The sequence below is a fragment of the Lampetra planeri genome, chromosome 1 (assembly GCF_965212315.1).
Source record: "Lampetra planeri chromosome 1, kcLamPlan1.2.h2, whole genome shotgun sequence".
Lineage (NCBI taxonomy): Eukaryota > Metazoa > Chordata > Hyperoartia > Petromyzontiformes > Petromyzontidae > Lampetra > Lampetra planeri.
The window spans coordinates 6,018,985-6,038,619 of NC_136107.1; the positions used below are offsets into that span (position 1 = coordinate 6,018,985).

At 45.8% G+C, this 19,635-nt stretch overlaps 1 protein-coding gene across 3 annotated transcripts in view; it reads left to right on the plus strand.

Annotated features, from left to right (window-relative positions):
• The window catches only part of LMBR1 (limb development membrane protein 1), an 82,437-nt gene extending 65,186 nt beyond the window's left edge, over positions 1-17,251 (plus strand). Inside the window, exons 14-18 of one of the 3 annotated variants that reach the window (XR_013588332.1) lie at positions 933-1,023; positions 1,837-1,903; positions 7,476-7,637; positions 9,588-11,632; positions 12,574-17,251. Coding sequence is in view for 1 of the 3 variants with exons in the window: in XM_078614966.1 (XP_078471092.1) it covers positions 933-1,023; positions 1,837-1,903; positions 7,476-7,637; positions 9,588-10,576 (1,309 nt within the window). In the remaining 2 variants the exon portion in view is untranslated. Of the gene's footprint in view, positions 1-932; positions 1,024-1,836; positions 1,904-7,475; positions 7,638-9,587; positions 12,457-12,573 lie in introns of those variants that run through there. The other 2 variants (XR_013588334.1, XM_078614966.1) reach the window with 2 other exon arrangements.
• The last annotated feature ends 2,384 nt before the right edge of the window (positions 17,252-19,635 follow it).

Genomic DNA, 19,635 nt, shown 5'->3' on the forward strand with positions numbered 1-19,635 from the left:
ACGCATAGCAACATTGCCCTCTGTTGCAAAAAACTTGGCACGACCCTCCCATTCCCGCACCTCCGATAATTATCGCAGTTGGCTACGTACGGTGCGAAAGAAGTTCAACGTACATACATATGTACAAAAGAGTCCATGAGACTCGGTGATGCTTTTCTGGATAAACAAGAGTAAGAGTCAAAATGTCACACGTGTACGCTCTTAGTTTACTTATGAATGTTTTTGTGAAGGGAATCAATAGTTTTATTTCAAATAAGTGGGAGCCCGTTGAGAAAAATTGCTTTTTAGAAGCGGGACTTGGGGGCACGCAATGCAATATATGCAACGTAGCAAGTAAGCAATAATCTCAAATTGTTTCTAAATTGGTTAATTCGATATCTTTGCTTTGCACTCTTATTTTCTACTTTTCTAATTGTCCAGTGGAGCATTTTAATGCAATCATCTACAAAAGTCACTATTAAAGAACATTAAAATGATCAGTTTTAAAACAAATGTATACAATAACAATGGAATGTTTTTTAAACAACACAAGGATTAAAATCACAATGTTGTTAACCTGTCCGTGATACTTTAATAATCTATAGTTGCACAGAGAAGTCTCATTGAGCCTCAGGACTCGGTCCCAACAGGGTTCCGTTTGGAAAATTTGGAAAACTGTTCATGAAATATTTTGTGCTTGCATTATGATACTGAAACACCCGGAGACACCTGGCACGTGAGAGAAGATAACACTGAAACTCGTTCATGTGTAGATCGAAGTATTTGTTGTGTCACCTCTTACAGGCACTGCTCCATTTTCCCCACAGGTGGGTGTCTCAAACACAAAGCATTATCCCCCCCCACCCCACATGCCGACAGCTGTGCTAGACATTTCTACAGGAATCCGAGCATGCGCTGGCAGTGTACAGACCTTAACGTCATCCAACGCCCAGCTACCTGATGGTGTCGTCTGTGGTGGGATTCTACAGCCTGCCCCACTTCTGCACGCTCCTACCCAGAAACCGCAGCATGCCAATGACCAAGGTACAAGTGCAGCGCATTGCCCCACAATGTACACAGCTGAGCGCTGCCCAACACCACGAAGCTCCCCTCTCCAATCAGTGCTGCTAGACTATTCAGAAACATGCGTTTGTAAATTTCACCATGATAAGGCACTTCGTTAAGTTATCATTTGTGGCCTGTTCGCTTCTGAAAAGGAGCCATATAGCCCGATGGGCCTTATCTAATTAAATGTTTTAAAAGTTTTGTATCGGTGGTTCCTGGTGACTCCAGTTTGAGTAGGGAATAAACTCTACCTCGATTTGTCCAGTTCCGTATGGCACAAGTGGGGAACTTAATTTGGTTATTTCAATTTGACACTCAAAGTGTGACGGTGCACTGAGAAAACTTCTGAGTCTCAAGACCTGTTTTCATGAGGACGTGTGCATGGAAATGTTTGGCCAATCTATTTTTAATACGCATTCCCTGCTTTATTATACATTCTCACACTGAAACACAAACTCGTGTCAAAGACAAACATCCCCTGTGTAGCCTAGCAAGCACCTATTGTAGCTTGTGAGCACCTTTAGACTAGCGGGAACCTATTCAGGCCGTCATGGTGCATGAGGGGGTGGTTTGGCAAGACCCATGCCAGGCCATGTTTGGACACCTTGGCCATTAATGAGTTCCTGGTGATGTGTTCTCAACAGCATGGTGTTAGCCACACCACTTACTCAGTGATCATCCTGGCCTCAGTAGGTACTTGGCTATTAATGTGATCTCTAACAGCAGAGACGGTGTATAGTGCTGATCAGGTGTCTTTGTATTTGTCTGTCTCCGTGTGTGTGCCACTCTCAGATTATCGGTAACTGTGTGAGCCTGTTGGTGCTGAGTTCTGCTCTTCCTGTGCTGTCCCGAACTTTGGGTGAGTCCTAAGCGGTAACATTCACTCCGAGCACGTCACATCCTGCTGTGAGGCAACATGACCACGTCTCCGGTTGCATACTGTAATAAGAAACAATGGCCTTCATGTACCCACGATAGACTCACTGAGTCTCACGACGGTGTCTCAGTAGGCTCCTGCATTGAGATGTTTGGCCAGTTTCACAAATGAGTGTACAGGATGTGGGAGAAAACCACACAGAGAAAGCCCATGTATTTCGATAGATTCAGGAATCCATTGCTGTTCAATACAGCTTAAATACAGTGGTTGCCTTTGGGTAGAGCCACGCTATGTGACCGAGTGCCTTTTGACGTAGCCCAGTTTCAATGAGCCCTGCCCTGTAGAGGGAGAGATTGCGTTGTGGGTGTCTAGCAATGCCGCCGCAGAGCAAGCAAATCAAAGGCGCCGTAAAAGCCACCACTTTCAAGTTCCCATTCCATCTCATAAAAATCAATTCTGCACCGACTTGAGCAAACAGTGACAAAACACACAGGACAGGTACGTGGTGCTCACGCCCAAAACACAAACGCACGCAGGCATACACACACAAAGATAAAATCCCCCTCTTAGCGTTATAGACTGGGGCAAGTGTTGCTAGTGCGCACCTGTTAAGGCTGGAACGGGCGAGAGGCGGTGGTGCGGTGAGCAACCGCACCTTTAGTCTCGCCAGTACTTGTGGGAACTTCCTCCACAAGGTACTTTTTTTAAGGCCGAGTTGGCCTAGCGAAGGCTCCGGACAGGTTCAGTTATCACTCGCCACTGATGTTTGGTGTCACGGCTGGGAAATGATCCACAGCTGCTAGGATTGTTGCAAAGTGTGTAACTCACTGCACCACATCGCACATGTAGAGACAAAGATCCACCATATGCCTGCATAGGCTTTTGGGGCAAGTTCTGATCCCGAAGTACATTGTTTTGTTGTGATTTATTTCTCAATCCTTGTGCACCCCTGCCAACTACATCATTCCATTCTGTCATCGTTTTGTAAGCTATGTCAAGCGCCTTAAGTGAAGGCGCTCTATAAATATAAGTGACATTAAATTAAGGATGCCTGAGCACTTGGTGTGGCCATAACCATGCCTGGCCACCTTTGTATCCCAAGTTCTGGCACCACACCAGGTACACAATTGAGGCTAAAGTAACATAGGGTAGGCCCGTGACTGATACGGACATAATTTGTCACCGATTCTAGCCCCGGCCGGGAATCCAACTCTGGTCAACGTGTGCATAGCGCAATGCCCTTGGCACTGTATCTCACATGCACACAAACACAATTGCACCTCGACACATACATGCAGTTCACAAAGAGTACAGAAATGCATACGCATGCACAAACCGTCCGGAGTCTATGGACCTGGCAACGCTGGTTGTGGTTTGTAAACGAAACATACTTTTCGAGAGTGAGCCAGGCTAATCGCGTGCCTCAGGCGCGTGACATCGCGACCGTTGCCCTCGTCCGGCCCCATAAATCGTGATGGCCGATTTTAAGTTCGGTGCCCAATGGGCCAGGGAGCCAGCTCGGTTATGAAGTCTCAGGCACCACTTTCAATCCTGTGGTAAGACACTGGCACTGGCACAGCCCCAGGAAGGGACTGGTCCACGTGACTTGGAGCTGGTCATGGAAGCAACGGATGATGTTAAAGTTACGATTGCGTGGAAATTGAGCTGTTTAGCATGTGCGATCATGCTGGTCGCTTGGACACAGGGCGCTACGACGATGGGTGCTCGTCGACAAATGGTCGTTGATCGTGGAGGTCCTGTGACAGGGCCTGCGTTGTTTGGACTTTTGAAAATAAAACATTGGGAACCCAAAATACGCTTTGTAGGCGTTGGCTTTGGCTCGGAGCGCCACGTGTCGTGAGCAGGCATGACAGGGGCACTCGCACGAAACACAAACATTGCTCCTCACTTCCTTGCCCCGCCCACACCCGTCCGCTGTGGTGTGTGTGCGCGCATGTGTACGTGAACACACGGCATGTTATGTGCGAGTGCATGTATGAGTAGACGGCCGAGCGGTTAAACCGGCGAGTTAAAACGGTGGCGAATGCAGGTGGGTGCGTACGCCAGGCAACTTGTTCATCAAACCCAAAGCACCTGAATCTGTCACGTGACCTCCTCGAGCAGAGCAGTTGCCAATGTACATTACCTTAACGTACTCTTTGGTTCTTTCGGTAAAGTCACGTAGGTATAAAAATTAAATAAATCACGACGTTTCGGGCGCAACACAAGCGTCCGTCATTAGGCCATGCTTTCTCACCTGATATACGGATGCTTGAGTTGCGCTCTAAACGTCGTGATTTGTTTTATTTTATGCCCACGTGACTTTACCGAAAGAACCAAAGAGTATGGATTCCTGCCGCCAGAAGGCCTCAAATCAAGATTGTTACCTTAACGTGTTAACACTGCTCGGCATTATCATATTAGTTAAATCCCACACAGTTGCTAAATGGTTATTAATTTGAAGGAGCCCTGCTTGGATGTCCATTGTATTAAATTAAACTATCTTCATTCACAATTGATTCGGGGTGGTGGTTGCAGATGACCAAATTAATCCTGATAGCTGATTGCATTAATTGTCCGTGATATTGCAGATGCGGATAATGGAAAGGTTTAGTTTTCAATTGCTGTTATCCGTAAACGTGTTTTTTTTCCACCACACAGAAAAGGTGTAATAAGCTTGGCAAGAATTAGCAGTCCTGGCCAAACGTTGCATTTTGCAGTGGATGCTAGAAACAACTTCGTTGACCGTTAACCCCCTTGACCCCAACTCGATACCATAACATTTAAAATTGACATGAGGTGGATGTGGTACAATTGCGATATTGCAAACATTGCACATCGCCTCCCTGAAAATACAAATTTCCCACTGGTATTTTAAACACTTAACTGCAAAAAAAAAATAATTTTAGATAAAATAGGAATGTCTTTCCATTATTCATTTGGTTTGCGCCTTCTCATCTATACTCAGACGTATGTGAACTTATAACAAGATGAGAGCCAATTATGGCAAAAGTCTCTTGCAATGAATGAACTGTATGGAACAAAATATGAGGAGGAAAATATCCGTTGTAAAAAAGCAATGAAGATGACGACGGATTCATTAAGAAAAAAAACTTTAATAACATGCAAATAAATCTTACTTTATTTCAGATGAAATGAATAGTTCTCATCTACAAACTAGTTTGATCCCATCGGAGCAATTTTCAATGAGCATTGTCCCTGCAATTTCTGCACCTGCACACAGCGTACACGACCCCCACTTGCAGAGTAGTGTGGTATGCCTCTCGCAAGAAGAGTACAGCAAGCAGGCTGATTATCCGTCTGTGAAAACGTGAAGTGCTCTTGTCTCGTAAGCATGGCTTTCTGCTGCAACTATGGTTTCCTCCCACTGGCACGAACACTGAAAAGGGAATTGGCTCATCAGCTCAAGCAATGACATTACCAGAATGACCTCAAACTGTTATTTCTATTTTCTTGGTTCTTTCGGTAAAGTCACGTAGAATAGAAATAATAAAATAATAAAAATAAAACATAATAAAATAATTCTCACGACGTTTCGGCCACAACACAAGCAGCCGTCTTCAGGTGAAGAACAGGTCTGTCAGAAAGACAGCGTCTGAATGAACACCACCAGGCTTGGCAGCGTATATTTAAGCTGGGTTGGAGGGGGAAGAACGCCTTGACGAATGAATTTGCATATCAAGAGGATTTTAGCATATTTATGGGAAATGCAGGTATGTGATTAGTACTACTTATGCCCGTGCATTATGCAGGATTAGCAGCATCAAAGGGAGGGGATAGGGGTAACATTAATAAAGGGAAGGAGTGTTAATAGTATGTAGCTGCAGTAACTAAAACCACCACGTAAACAACTAAAGTATAAACTACATAGTATCATCAGTATACTAAATATACTCTACAATAAGCTGAGTTACTAACAGTAAGTAATACATTACAATTCTACGTCGTAAAAAATATAATATGCTTCCATCTAAACTTTATTCTCTTACATCACACGAGTCTACACCGTACTATATACTGCCATAGACAAACCCAACATTAAATTACATACTGTATTGCTATCAACCACCCTAAACCTTATACATTGTAATATTACACTATGTATTATTCTACCCACCCTAATGTATATGACACTGCTGTATATTCACTATACAATTACGATACTATATATTACTTTGTACATTGTATTAAGCATATAAATGTTATACTATTTGTTATTATACACTGTATCATTGACCGTTGTGTGAAAGATACTAAGAGGAAGCAACGAAATATGTCAATGGGAGAGTAGTGAAAGGAATCTTGCAATGGAGCAAAGAATCCATTCCCTGCAAAGAATATAATGCCAGTGAGTGGAACGCGGTCTGGAAGTCACCTTAAACGTGAACACAATCAGTTATTCTATTTCTGAGTATTATGTTAGCATTAATACAAATTATGGTTGTATGCAGTAGGGTAAACAGGTTGGAGAACTGATAATAGTCCATGGCAAGATAGAACAGTGGACATAATCAGTCAGAGGAAGTTGTCATGGATAGGGCAGATGCACAGGAAGAAGGGGAGAGGTTTCTGAGAGGGGCATTGGAGTGGCACCCAGAGTTCAGTGACCAAGAGGAAGACCTCCAGGCCACATGGTGGGCTTCTGTGTAAGCTGACCTTGGGGTTCAGATGTTGACTGTGAAACAGCTGAGAAGGAAGGAAGTGAGTGTGGGGGATGCATGGTGGCATCAACGGCATTCATCATGATGACTCTTTGACCTAGACCAGGGGTTGGCAACCAAAATAACAAGAAGAGCCATTTCTTTCCAATTCGGTACAAAATTCAGTATTTCAAGAGCCGCAATGCATCTATGTACATACGTACATATCGTCAAGAAGCAGCCCGTAAAGAGCCGCATGCGGCTCCGGAGCCGTAGGTTGCCGACCCCTGACCTAGACCTTGCAGTTGTTTTAAATTAACTTTTTTAAATACAGCTGAGTGTGAGCTTTATACTGATAACCGGTAGAAGACTAAATTGAAAACTGCTTTTTGTGTTTAGTTTTTTGTGCTTCCCCCACACCTCCAATTAACACAGTTGGCTACGTAGAGTGCAGAAGAAGTTCAACATACATTAATAGACTTTGCCAATCTTTTTACTTTCATTATCCCACTGGACGGATAGCAAATTATTGGTTCATTGATGATGGATATTATATACGTTTAAGTGTTTAGCGTGTCACTTCGAGAACTGTAAAACTTTAGGCTAACTCTTCTCTGCCTTATGAGTGAACAAAAATTTGCTTTTGGATTGTTCTTGTTAGCATATATTTAACTATAATCGTGCCAAATTTCAGTTCTCGCCATGCTCTAAGACGATTAAAATGATGTCCATCAGTCGATCGATCAGTCGCAATTGGTACCATGTAAAACGAGGTGTACATCAACACACACACCTCGCCTGCACGTCATGCAGGTCGCGTCGCCGTGGATCTCTCTTGGCAGCCGCGTCACCTCCTGTGCCCCCTCACCCCCACTGTGTCTCCGTGCTTGCAGGCATCACCAACTTCGACCTGCTCGGCAACTTTGGCCGCTTCAACTGGCTTGGAAATTTCCACATCGTGCTGTCGTACAACCTGCTGTTCGCGGGCCTCAGCACGCTGTGCCTGGTGCGCACGTTTACGGCCACCGTGCGCCGTGAGCTCCTCCGCGCCCTCGGTACTTAATATTATTATGGTTGCGATTCCACTTGTTTACGCAGTGAAATCTTGGGGTGCCACGGTGGCCAGATATTAACTACCTCCCCTGGTCGTGGGTTGAATCCCGACCACGACGCCTGTATATTTGGAGTTTGCGTGTGTTCTCCCCATCGTCGCGTGGATTTTATCTGCGGGCCCTCCGGGTTTTCCCTCCATGTTTAGGAACATGTTATTTAGATTATTTGGCTGTTAGAATATTTTGCGTGATATGCCACTTCGTTGGAGCTATCATTTGTGGCCAGGTCGCTTCTGAAAAATAGCTACATAGCTCAGTGGACCTTAGCTGGTAAAATCAAATAGTTTCATAAATAATTTTAATATTTTTTTAACCGAACGACTCTTTTTCAAGACTCTTTTCAGGAGGGTCCTGTGAACGTGCAGGAGGGAGACGATGTTGCTATATGTCATCCCAAATGAGAACTATGCAGGTAGTTTATCAGCAGACCAACTCTCTAACACTTTCTGTGAATACCTTCTGGAAACAAATCAACGTAGTCGTAATAATACTGCACGCAAAATGGTGATCTATGGACAGCAACTGTTGAAATTGTGACCATGGGATGGGTACTCCCATCATGCCTAACGTGTCACGTGACGTCGCCGTACTGTATGTACAGTACTCAGTCTCATTTGAGACCAACATTCTAATTTTCACGCCACATTATTTTATGCAGCAGTAGAACAATGAGACAACTGTACACCGGTTTTATCCTTCTTACGAATCATCGTTATGATCTAGTCAATGCTTCCTGCTGCCTTGCGCTGCGGGGGCTTAATGCAGACAAGCCCACCTTGCTCACTGGGAGGGACAGTTTGGGTGTGTGATTACTCTGCTCCTTACACTTAAACAGGGGAGAAAAAGTATAGCAGAGAGCCAATAGACTATCGCGAGATTCCAAGAGCTAGCAGTGGCCCCGCAGATGTAATCTCCAGCCATAGCCTTAGGGGCCCATGGGCTAAATGAAACCCTTAGACTAACCGGTGCAATAGACTATATTATTCAACACAGTTGCTGAGCACAGGCCCCCAGGGTTTAAAACGCCAAGAAGCCAGCAACAACCAGCACTGTCATAGTTGTAATAGATAACAGCAATAATGTTTCTTGAATTGGCTTTGTCTATGGGAGCGAAATGTCAAATACCAGCACCGTAGTGCAGCTGTGCGCCAGTGTTGTCTTCTGTTATTAAACTGCAAGCGTTTTCTTTTTTCATGAACCAGTTCACGCAAAAGGTGTTGATGTGATAAGCAATTGAGTTGTCGGTCCTGACATTTTGACCAACACTTGATCCGTAAAAAAAAAATCTTCATGGAAAACGCTTCGCAGATAAGAAGCACGGCTTGTGTTGTTGGTTATTGTTGATGATTTCGCGATTAGATTGTGCCCTGGTTTGCACCTGTCCTTTGTTCAAGGTAGCCTCAGCCAGTCCAGATAATAATGTTGCGTGAAGCAAACTAAACAGCAATGGAAAGTCCTGTGATTTAAATGGCTTGCATTTGATGTGCGAAGTGGCTGGACATTCCTTTAAATGTGAGGATCCATGATCAGTAAGTTTCGTTGGGTGGTGCTGTGGCTTGGGCCCTCTGCTTGCAATCACAAAGTCAATGGTTTGGGAGTTGACTGAGCCCATAATCCCTCCAGGGTGGTTGATACAAATAGGAACCAGTTTGTTAGAAATCTACAGCGATCATTATGTATGCAGAGACTGGCCTCTGGAATGGGAATGTAGAATTTTCACCTTGGACTTGGGCCCACCAGTGAATACAAGTGCTGCCATGTTGGTGCATTGAGCAGGATAGACACTTGCGTGTGCTTAGCTCGTGCGTTTGATTTAGAGCTGTGCTTCGAGTGAGCACATGCATCCGTTTAACTGCCCAGGTGATGACGCTCTTGTTATTTTAAAATCCACAGGCCTCTCCAAGCTTCTGCTACCCCAAGTTTCAGTTCTGAGTTCACCAATGGCAGGAAAGGTCCATCAGCCTGGTTGCAACCAGTCTAGCAGCAACCATCAACCCAGCACCTACCAGCCCAGCAGTACCAGTAACCATCAGCCTAACGGTACCAGTTACCATCAACCTAGCACCTATCGGCTCAGCAGTACCAGTAACCATCAGCCTAGCACCTACGAAGCAATCACCTACCAACCCAGCAGTACCAGTAACCATCAGCCTAATGGTACCAGTCACCATCAACCTAGCACCTATCAGCCCAGCAGTACCAGTAACCATCACCCCAGCACCTACGAAGCAATCGCCTATCAGCCCAGCAGAACCTACCAATTCAGCAGCAATTTCCAGCTCAGCAGCACTCAGCCCTGCAAATACCAATCTAGCGTCGTTGAACTCAACACACACCAGCCGAGCAACAACCAAGCCAACAGCAGTGAGCCTTGCAGCACCTATATCGGGAATCATCAGCCCAGCACCCACCAGCCGTGCAATACCCAGCTCACATCCCACGAGCTGAACGCCTACCAGCTCAGCAGCACCCAGCCCTGGAGGGACATCGAGAGAGACACAAGCAGGGACACTGGCAGAGTCACAAGTAGGAATGCCGGGAAAGGCACAAGCAGGGACGCTGGTGGACAGTCAAGTAGGGACATTGCCGGAGACACAAGCAGAGACACCGGGAGAGACGCAAGCAGGGACGCTGGTGGAGACGCCTTCTTATCTGCCTGCCCAGCGCTTGCCGTGGAGGCAGCGGCGGCATTGGCGGAAGCCGTGCCTGAGGCCCCCACGCTGCTCCCCGCGTGTACGTCACGACCCTCGCTCGGTGGCCCCGCCGCTCCGTGGGGGGCGCTGCGACGTCGACGTGCGCTGAGCGGCACGTACGACCAGGGCAGCATGGGGTGCCACACGTGGGCGCTCGGCGGACACAGCAAACCCCTACACAGCATCTGATGGCGCCGGTGCGCCAGCTCGCAGGGTTGTGGGGGGAGGGAGAAGCTTCATCCATCGATAGTATGCTGCCGGGCACGTTCGCCGGTCCCAAGACGATGTGAATCGCAAGCGTGCATGGAAACTTTGGTTCCGGAGGGGGGCAGTAGTTGGTGGACTTCAAAACAACCCCCGAGTTCAGTTGTTCGTGTTAGTCCTGCAGTGGGTGACGCCATTGCAAGAACGCCCCACTCAGATTTCGAGCGCGAGAGTTCAACTCTGGGTGTCGTTATCATCATCAACAAAATGAACTCCACGTTGTGGGACGTCGACAGTGCATGTCCTGTGGATGTCTTCGACTGGCTTTCCCTGCCGTGGGAGTATGGAACTGATACCACTGGCTGGGTGCCACTGATAGAGTTTAGTGCTGTCCAAATGCCCTTTTGAGCACTTGGACTTTTTCACTTGGACTTTTTTATTGAAGAACTGTTTTAAGCTCGTTCGCATAAAGGACGTCACTGGAATGTCCGCGTTTTACTACGATTGTCCAACACTGCACAAGCGAGGGTACGTTGAATAAAAAAGTAAGCTGGAATGAGAAAGGAGAAAACTGGAAAAGACATCAATGAGCTCTGGCGCTTGGTACGTGCAATTTCTGTTTTCAGTGTTATGCAGGCGTTTTTATTATTTTGAGTCCCATTTTTTCACTGCTATGTGTTTGTGTGTGTCCGGCACGCAATTTTACATTTTATTCCTACCTTTTTTTAGCTTTATCACTGAACTGTGACCAATCATTGCACTGACTGCTGTTGTATGTTTGTAAGTGAGTGAGCGTGTATGGGGGATTTTGGTTTGCAGATAATGTGTATATGTATGCGAACCTCTGTTTGTGCCTTTGCGTGCATATGCAGTGGAGTTAATGATTGGAGCTCCGTGCTACCTCTCACTGCAGTTCTATTCCTCACACTGATGCAAGTATCAGTTGCTATCTGAACATGACCCGGACCTCTGAGCTCACTCATGAGTGTTCTCTACACTACTCGGCCTCAAACTACACCTATCTTGCTACAAACACTGCAGGTGAACGAGGCTGTTGTGTTTTTATACATGTGGTTTTCCTTACAGGTGTGTGTGTGCGAATCACTTCTCAATACTGATGTCCTCGTGTCTCCTGTGTTGGGAGATATTCCACTTGAAAATGGTCCCAGAAATTCCACTGTGTGTATGTGCGATTAAATTAATGTGTTTGTTGGTGTGATGTTTTAGTTGTTTGCACACTGCGTGGCAATTGGCAGCGAGGCTTGTGCGGTTTTTGATCATGCACAACACCAATGGCAGTTAATGCCCATGAACCTGACCTGGGGCCTTCTATCAATACAGCCAGGAATGAGTACCAGGGAGACAAAGGTGGCTAGGCATCTGTGATTCTAGCCACATCACCTGGTCTCAACAGGCTCTTCTGCTCGCCTTAATAAGACAGTGCTTGTAACAGCGCTTGCTTTAACAGTCTATCGGCCAAATGGGAGACCATTGTGTGTCAGCATGTGTATACATATCTGCTGATTCGTGGTGTATGCCTGTTTATGTGACTGTGTGCATCCATGTCTGAACCTGTGTTAGACTATCGCATTGAATATGAATTCGATGTATTTTGTCACAAGGGGCCGTCCATAAATGACGTCACGCGATTTTGGACTATTTTTGACCCCCCCCCCTCGTCACATGGCGTCACAAAAAGTCAGACCCCCCTCAAATATGACGTAACAAAGCTCTGCCCCCCCCCCCCCCCCAAATAAAACATGCTTCAAATCGCTTTAAACTATTGTCACTGTAATGCGTATTTAATGTGGCACTGCACTCTGATGTCGTAGGAGAAAATTTTATTAAAAAGTCTATTTAATTAAGTCGAACGCGTTGTCTATATTTATTTAAAGTTGCGCATTTTGATGTGACGTCACATTTCTCAACCCCCTCCCCTCGGCACACATCGTCACAAATTTCTGACCCCCCCCCCTCCCTAGGTGCGTGACGTCATTTATGGACGGCCCCCAAACAAAGCAAATAGCTTTCGGCCTGTGGCCCACAAGCACCGATCGGGGCCTTGTCAAGGCTGTCCTCATAGCCACACTAGGCCTCGTCACTATACCCTAGCAACAAAACCATCTATGTGGCTTCAACGATCGTTCTGCCATCTAATAACCCGAATGGTTTTTTTTTAATCTGAAATGCACTGTGTTACGTTGTTTTATTTAGCTATGAAATTAAGACACTGATGAGTGCATTTTGAGATTGCATCACCATGATCAATTACAGAAAAAGACTCACTGTGAAGTTAAAGTAAAGACTCCTACCAAGCAAACTGTGCCAACCGTACAAACTGCAGTGTCAGTGCTGTAGAGAATTTCACGTCGATGTATGCACCAGGGATCTCGTTGCACATGGTGGAATGGTACTCAAATACATGGGCCTTATTACTGTGGGTAACTAGTTTGGTTAAACTGGATAAACATCACTTGATAAATGTCTTTGTTGTCATTCATTTTCCTTTTTGATGTTGTTAAACTAGCAATTTGTGGTCATCTCGAGTTCGATTCCCTCTTACGGCCAACACCAGTAACGATTATCTGAACCGGTCCTGGGCCTCCCCGAGGACGATTCGGTCTCAAATTAGTACCTGGTGCGGTGTGTAAACATCGCCACTGGGGAGACAAAGGCGGTCAGTCGTGGTGCTGGCCACCCAAACCCCCTGTGTTCCGTGCCGGCCTTCATAGGTGCTCGCTAACAGCACGGGGGATCTTTGTCTTTGCTACATACACAAGCAGGATTCAAATGGAACGTTTAACACGTCTGCGTGCTCTAAACATGAATGTTATACCTGGGATGAGGCATTATTACTTTGCAGTGTAGTCCCCGTTGTTCTTATTTTGTCCAAACCCTGCCATTAGTCCAATCCCAAATTGTAGGTTTCACAAGAGTTTCGCATTTTATATGTTTGCATAAATCGAATGCAAGCCTGCCAGTTTTTTGGTGAGGGTGTAGTTTTTATAGTTCGTGGAGTCATTATTACCTGTTTGCGTTAGGGAGCAAATATATTACATAAATCATTCCACTGAACTGTTAAACACCTTAACACGCTCATTAAGGATCCCTGCCATTATTGGATGAAGAGTTTAACACACTCATAATCAAGTCAAGGTGTTAAAATGTCATTTCATGTAAGCTTTTTTCATCAATAATTTGAGCGAACCACGATCTTACAGCCTTAGTCATGCATGATTTGCTTTGGTGGTTTACTATTAGGCATGCAAATCTCGATTATTTATGCTCTTGCACGTGCATTGAATTGTGCGCATAGTCATGAATTATGAACGATTCATGCGCACTCTATGCACACATCACATTCAGGTTAATGGCACTGAAGAGTCGGGGAGACAAACATGACCGAGACCGTAGGAGGTTGTAGGAGGTGGATGGTTACAGTGGAGATGGCAACGAGCAGGACGAATGAGAACGCGACTCGGAATCACTACCCAAAAATGTGGCAGTTACCCAGGTCATGCGATCGGTGACTCATTCTGTGCCTGCTGGGTTACGATCTCGTAGCCACCGTAATAAATGGCCTCGCATGCATTAATATGTGTTCGTGCCACCTTGGCGGAAGATTGGTGGTGGTGTTGTCCGTGAATAGGTTCATTGTGAAAGGACATTCCTGAACATGAATTACCATAGCAATGAAATATTAAATATTTACCATTCGTTGCTATGGCACACATTTACCATGCAACAATATTTGATGTAACGCTATGTACGGAATTGTGTTTTAAGCTGCAAAACCCATCGTGGGAAGTTTCTCACCCAAGAGCCTAAGCAATAACTATATACAGATCCAGATTGGTCACTGCACCTGGGGTTTGCTTGATGCAAACCCATGACATGAGCTGTGGACGGTGGCCAACGTAACCCAGACACATTGTGAAATGTGTAGAAGTCCCCCCTTCCCCCCCCTGTCCTTCAGGAGCGCTACCCTGAGGAAATGTAAATGTGTTTTACACCGATGTAAATGTGTGCGCAAAGTGTTGCAGTCCCTCCCCTGCAACTGGGTTTTCATGCGTCTGTAAAGTGCAGTTTGTGGTAGAGGCACGTGGAGGTGTTAGAATGAAACTCTTAATGTCTAACTGGGTGGCTCTGTGGTTTAAAGCTCTCAACTGACAATGCTGAACAAGGAGTCGACCAGGCTTATCATCCCTGCAGGAGCGATAAAAAGAGTACTCCCTATTTGGAAGTCGACATCGGTTGCCATAATGGAGATTGACTCCCGCTGTAGGGTATGGAATTTCCACAACTGGCTCAAGGCTCGGGGTAAGGCTAATGGAGATGAGAGCATCCCCACATTCACTCGAGGAGGGGTAGACTGTGATGTCTGACTGGCTTGTAAGAATAATAACATGCTAATTTGCAATTCCATCGGTTGGTTGCATTTCTTAATGGACCGTCTTCTCCATGAAACAATTGACACAGGATCTTGGCATAGCCCTAGCTATAATTACAACCTCCAAGCAATAACCATGCGTAGAATGTTTAATTTTTGAAACACTCAGAAATGGCACTGGTTAGGGAGTCATGGCTAACGAGCAGAGCCCTCGGACGGGGTTCTGCTGCTTCTCTGACAGTGAGGCGTGGTCTTTGGTGACCTCGTCTTGGAAAATGACTACTGAATGGGATGACTAACTTTCAGGCTTGGCGTTAATATGGGATTTCTGCTGAAGATAGTGGAATAGCTGGATGGAGTCTCGTGTTTGATTGGTAATATTCAATTGACGGCACTGTTTAATCACACACAATAAAAATATAACCAACATGCTAGTGGATCATCGGGTTATGTTAACCACTGTTTCCCAGCCACATTTGTTTAAGCCGAACATTTTTGGCCAGGTCTTTACTTCCCGAGTTCCGTCAGCACAGTGTGATCAAGTTTTTTTCTCGCATGGGAATTAGAATTCATCTATTGTTATCTCTTATTACTCCAGACAAAGGCAGGACAAACGTTGTCACATCTGGGGGTTTCTCCATCCGCTTTTCCTAGGAGTCCATAAAAAAAACTTGCATAAAATGTGAATCGCTTACTGTTGGGAGTAATTGTAACATTTTACTGGATGTTTGTTTTGTTAAATTGCCAAAACTACCACTCTCTTTTGTTTTCAAGATTCCGGTGTGCATACAAAAGTGTGCTGTGGAGTTGGGGAGTAGCACATTATAAGTAATCGCATCACTTGAGCCAGATATCAGTCATCTGATACTATTCCTCCATTCAGTATGCAATCAGATTATCATAATTGATCAAATACCAGTTGATTGTCTTACAAATACTTTCAGTTTGTTTTATTCCAAAGGCAAAAGGGGGACATTTTTGTGTCATCCGCTCAAGTTAACACGAGGGCAGCAGTGGCTACAGTGACAACAAATTGCTGTTATCACTAAAATGTAATGAAAGTGAAATACGCTAATTCGGGGAGAGTAATATCACGTAAGTAACAGGCATGGCCCAGCGGCGGCGCGTACGCCACTTGCTGTAGATGGTCGCAGTTCAAATCTGCTAGGCCCTCCTGGTTAATTCTGAGGGTGAATTAACGTTCAAGATTCTGTGACGTTCACAAAAACATAGTGGGCCTTCGACTGCCAGCGTCATGGTGTGCATTTGAAAAATGACCTGCACAGTTACTCACATGGGATTACACGTAGCAGCATTGCTCCCCTAGTGTGAAACCATTGCAGGATGAACGTGTGAAACATAACCCCCTTCGTGATAGCTTTGCGCGAGACGAATGGCACGGGTCCCAAATGTACTCCATTATTATAACGGGATTACATTGCGTTACCTGCAAAAACTCTGCTAACCTGTTATCAGACAAATTTGTATTTTTCAAACGTAACCCTTCCAACACTGCTTGTGCCCCGAGCGGACAGCTTTGGAACCGTGCTACCTTGCGTCGTGTTTGTGTTGTGTTTGTGTTGTGGTTGCGGTTCAGGCCGAATTTACCTGAGAGTTTTCTGTGTAGCGACGTGCCCAGTGGAGGCGGTGTATGTACGTTGTTCATTTGAACGCACGCTGTTTTCGTTAAGCCATAGCAATGCAAGTGTGGCGAGGACATAATTTATTTGTTGCGACAGTGGTTGATTTTAAAGTACAAGCTACATTTAATGTGTATGGTGTATGAGATTCGTTAAGTAAGTTTCCGTGTGTGTGTGTGTGTGGGGAGCGGTGGCACAGTGGTTGACGCACCGTTCTGCAATCCCGCACACCTGGGTTAGATTATTGGCGAAGATGTGCAACATTTGTGCAACATTTGTGGCACGTGGTATCAACTCAGCCTTAAGTAAGTACCTGCTCTGGTGTATAATCACTAGCATCGGGAAGACAAATGTGGCCAGGCGTGCTGCTATAGGCCACACCACTTCCTCCCGTGCCGTGGTGGCCTTAATAGGTGCTCACAAACAGCATCTGCCTCAGTAGTCTATAATGCTAAGTGGGCAACCTGTCTCTCTTTTGGCAGCATTTGTAATATGTTGGAAATCATGCTTCATTTTAATTAATGCGCACGTGATACATTTATTTTAGTCAGTAGTCTGACTCATTTACTGTTGTTTGTGCCAGTATGGAATAAAAACAAGTGCCCACAGCAATGTGTGCCTCGCATCTCATTGGACCTTTGTAATTGTGATTGTTTTTGCGCGTGTTATTTACACTGGTTCATATTTGCATTACAAAATCCCATGTGTCCGTTCTGTGAGGTCTGTGTCACGGCAGTTGAGTTGTGTCTCATATGTAGAGTCGAGCTCAGGCTTCATCTGGCGCGAAGGAGCCAGGGACCTTTGGTATTGATGATAAGCTTATGACGTTTGGCATAGGTCAAAAAGCCAAGCCTAAAATTTCATCCCATGCATAGGATGATCCCTCTTCGGTTTTGGGTTATCCCACGTGGTAGTTTTATGCCAAAATTCTTGGCATGAAAAAAACTAGACTGGCCTCCGCCATATACCTGTGAACTTTACACCACTGGATCCCATCTTCTCATCTCCTCCCAGCAGCCCTTTCTAAGGGCAACTCCATCCCACTTTGTGAACTGAAGGGCGCAAAAAAGAAAACCCCACAACCCCACAGAACGCAATAAAATATCCTGCTGTCACTGAGATATGTCATTTGACTAAGAGGGGCACTTTCGTTCATAATTGTTTTTTACTGCCACTTGAAAGCTGCAGATGAGAGGACTTTCTGCCAACTGCAGCCCGAAGGCGTGTGAGCTATGTATGCCATGTGCCTGTGCACTTGTGTATATGTACTGCATTTGGAGATCAGTAGTATAGTGGTTAGCATACGGACCTGGCAATTTCAGTGCAATTCCGCTCACGACCAACATCGGTCAAGAATATCCTGGGCCTCCCCTATGTCGACTAAGCCACAAATGAGCATCTGCTGCGCCGTGTGAACATCGGCACTTGGGAGACAAATACGTCCGGGAGTGATGTTTCCAATCCACTCCCTCGTGTGTCGTGCCGCCATTAATATGTGCTCGCAAACAGCACTTGTACCATGTCGGGGATCTTTTTCTCTGTTATGTACTGCATGCATACATCGTGTATGAAATTACACGTGTGGATATGAGTTTTGTGTGTGTGATGCCTATGTTACGCGTTTGCACCAGATGAGAGTTAAGGCTGCCTAATCACCTGGCAGTGCATGTGTAATTAGAACCCTCACTGAGTCTCAACACTGCTTGAGACCACTTCGAACGTTTGGTCAAATTCCCTGTTGAATATTTTTTTTGAAGGTGGCAGGAGACCACATTAACCGGAGAAACCCACAATTAGAAGGAGATAATCGTCCAAAAATCCAAACAGATGGGTCAGAAGGCTCTTCACTCCACTTTCATTTCCTGGCCAACCTGTCGCCCTACAAGTGGGCTTCTCGCGCACTTGATAATCCCAGCGTGATCCACCAACCCTGCCTCCGAAGCTTTGCTGCGTCACAAGTCCAATAGACCGTGAACGTGTGTAAAGTGCGCGGGCCTTAGCTCAGCTCTGGAGAGCGATAATAGGGTCTGCCTCTCTCAATGGGCTCTCACCTCGCCGCAAATAATGGGTAAGCGATCAATCAATCAGCGGGTGTACACTGCAGCGGTTCTGAAGAAAGGAGAAGGCCAGTCGAGACCTGCCCTGATGGGGCATTGATGGATGGGCTCGCCGATTGCCGTGGACTTCACGGCGAGCGGGAGAGCGCTGCCGGCGGCCTCTCCTCGTCAATTGCCGCACTCGAATTCAGCTCGGAGCCGGCTCTGCGACCGCATTCACGCAGTGGAACACCGCGGGACACCGGGAGGCACTTTGCGGACGGAAGCGTGTTGGTCGCTGTTGCGCAGAGAAACGTACAGATTCGCTTGCGCGGACTCCCCAAGCCCCCGCTTTGAGGTGGCCAGGGCGTGGAAGTACCGGAAGCGGGTTCCTGCACCCGTCCGTGCGGAGATTTGAGCGTTATCCTGTCATAGTAATATTAACAGTAAAAAATCACACCCTTTTGTCAATCCATTGCTGGTTTGAGACCTCACCCCACGCCACGCCAAGTCAGTGCAGGACCCTTCAGGTAAATTATTTTTGAGAATGGGTAATTCATGTGCTATGAAAAAGGACCATTGCCCGAAACGTCACGGGTTATATATTATATTATTGGTTCTTTCGGTAAAGTCACGTAGAAGGGAAAAATTATAAAATAACAAAAATATAAAACAATAAGATGCTCACATTGTTTCGTTTAAGGCAGTATTATTGACGAATGTGTTGAGAGTTTCTAAGAATCACACTTCCTGGATAGATCAATGCCATTGTTAATGTCAGAGGGGGCGGGGAGGGTACAGTGGCCAGTTCGTTGCACTATGAACTCAGCGACCGGGGTTCTATTACCCACACTAAACAGCCTTGTGAAGTAGGGTCAAATAATGGCCATGACCACTGGCGGAGCCAGTGGGGGGTGGGGTGGCACGTGCCCCCCCAATGATCAGATCGAAATACCTGTGTGTGTGCGTTGTGTCTGT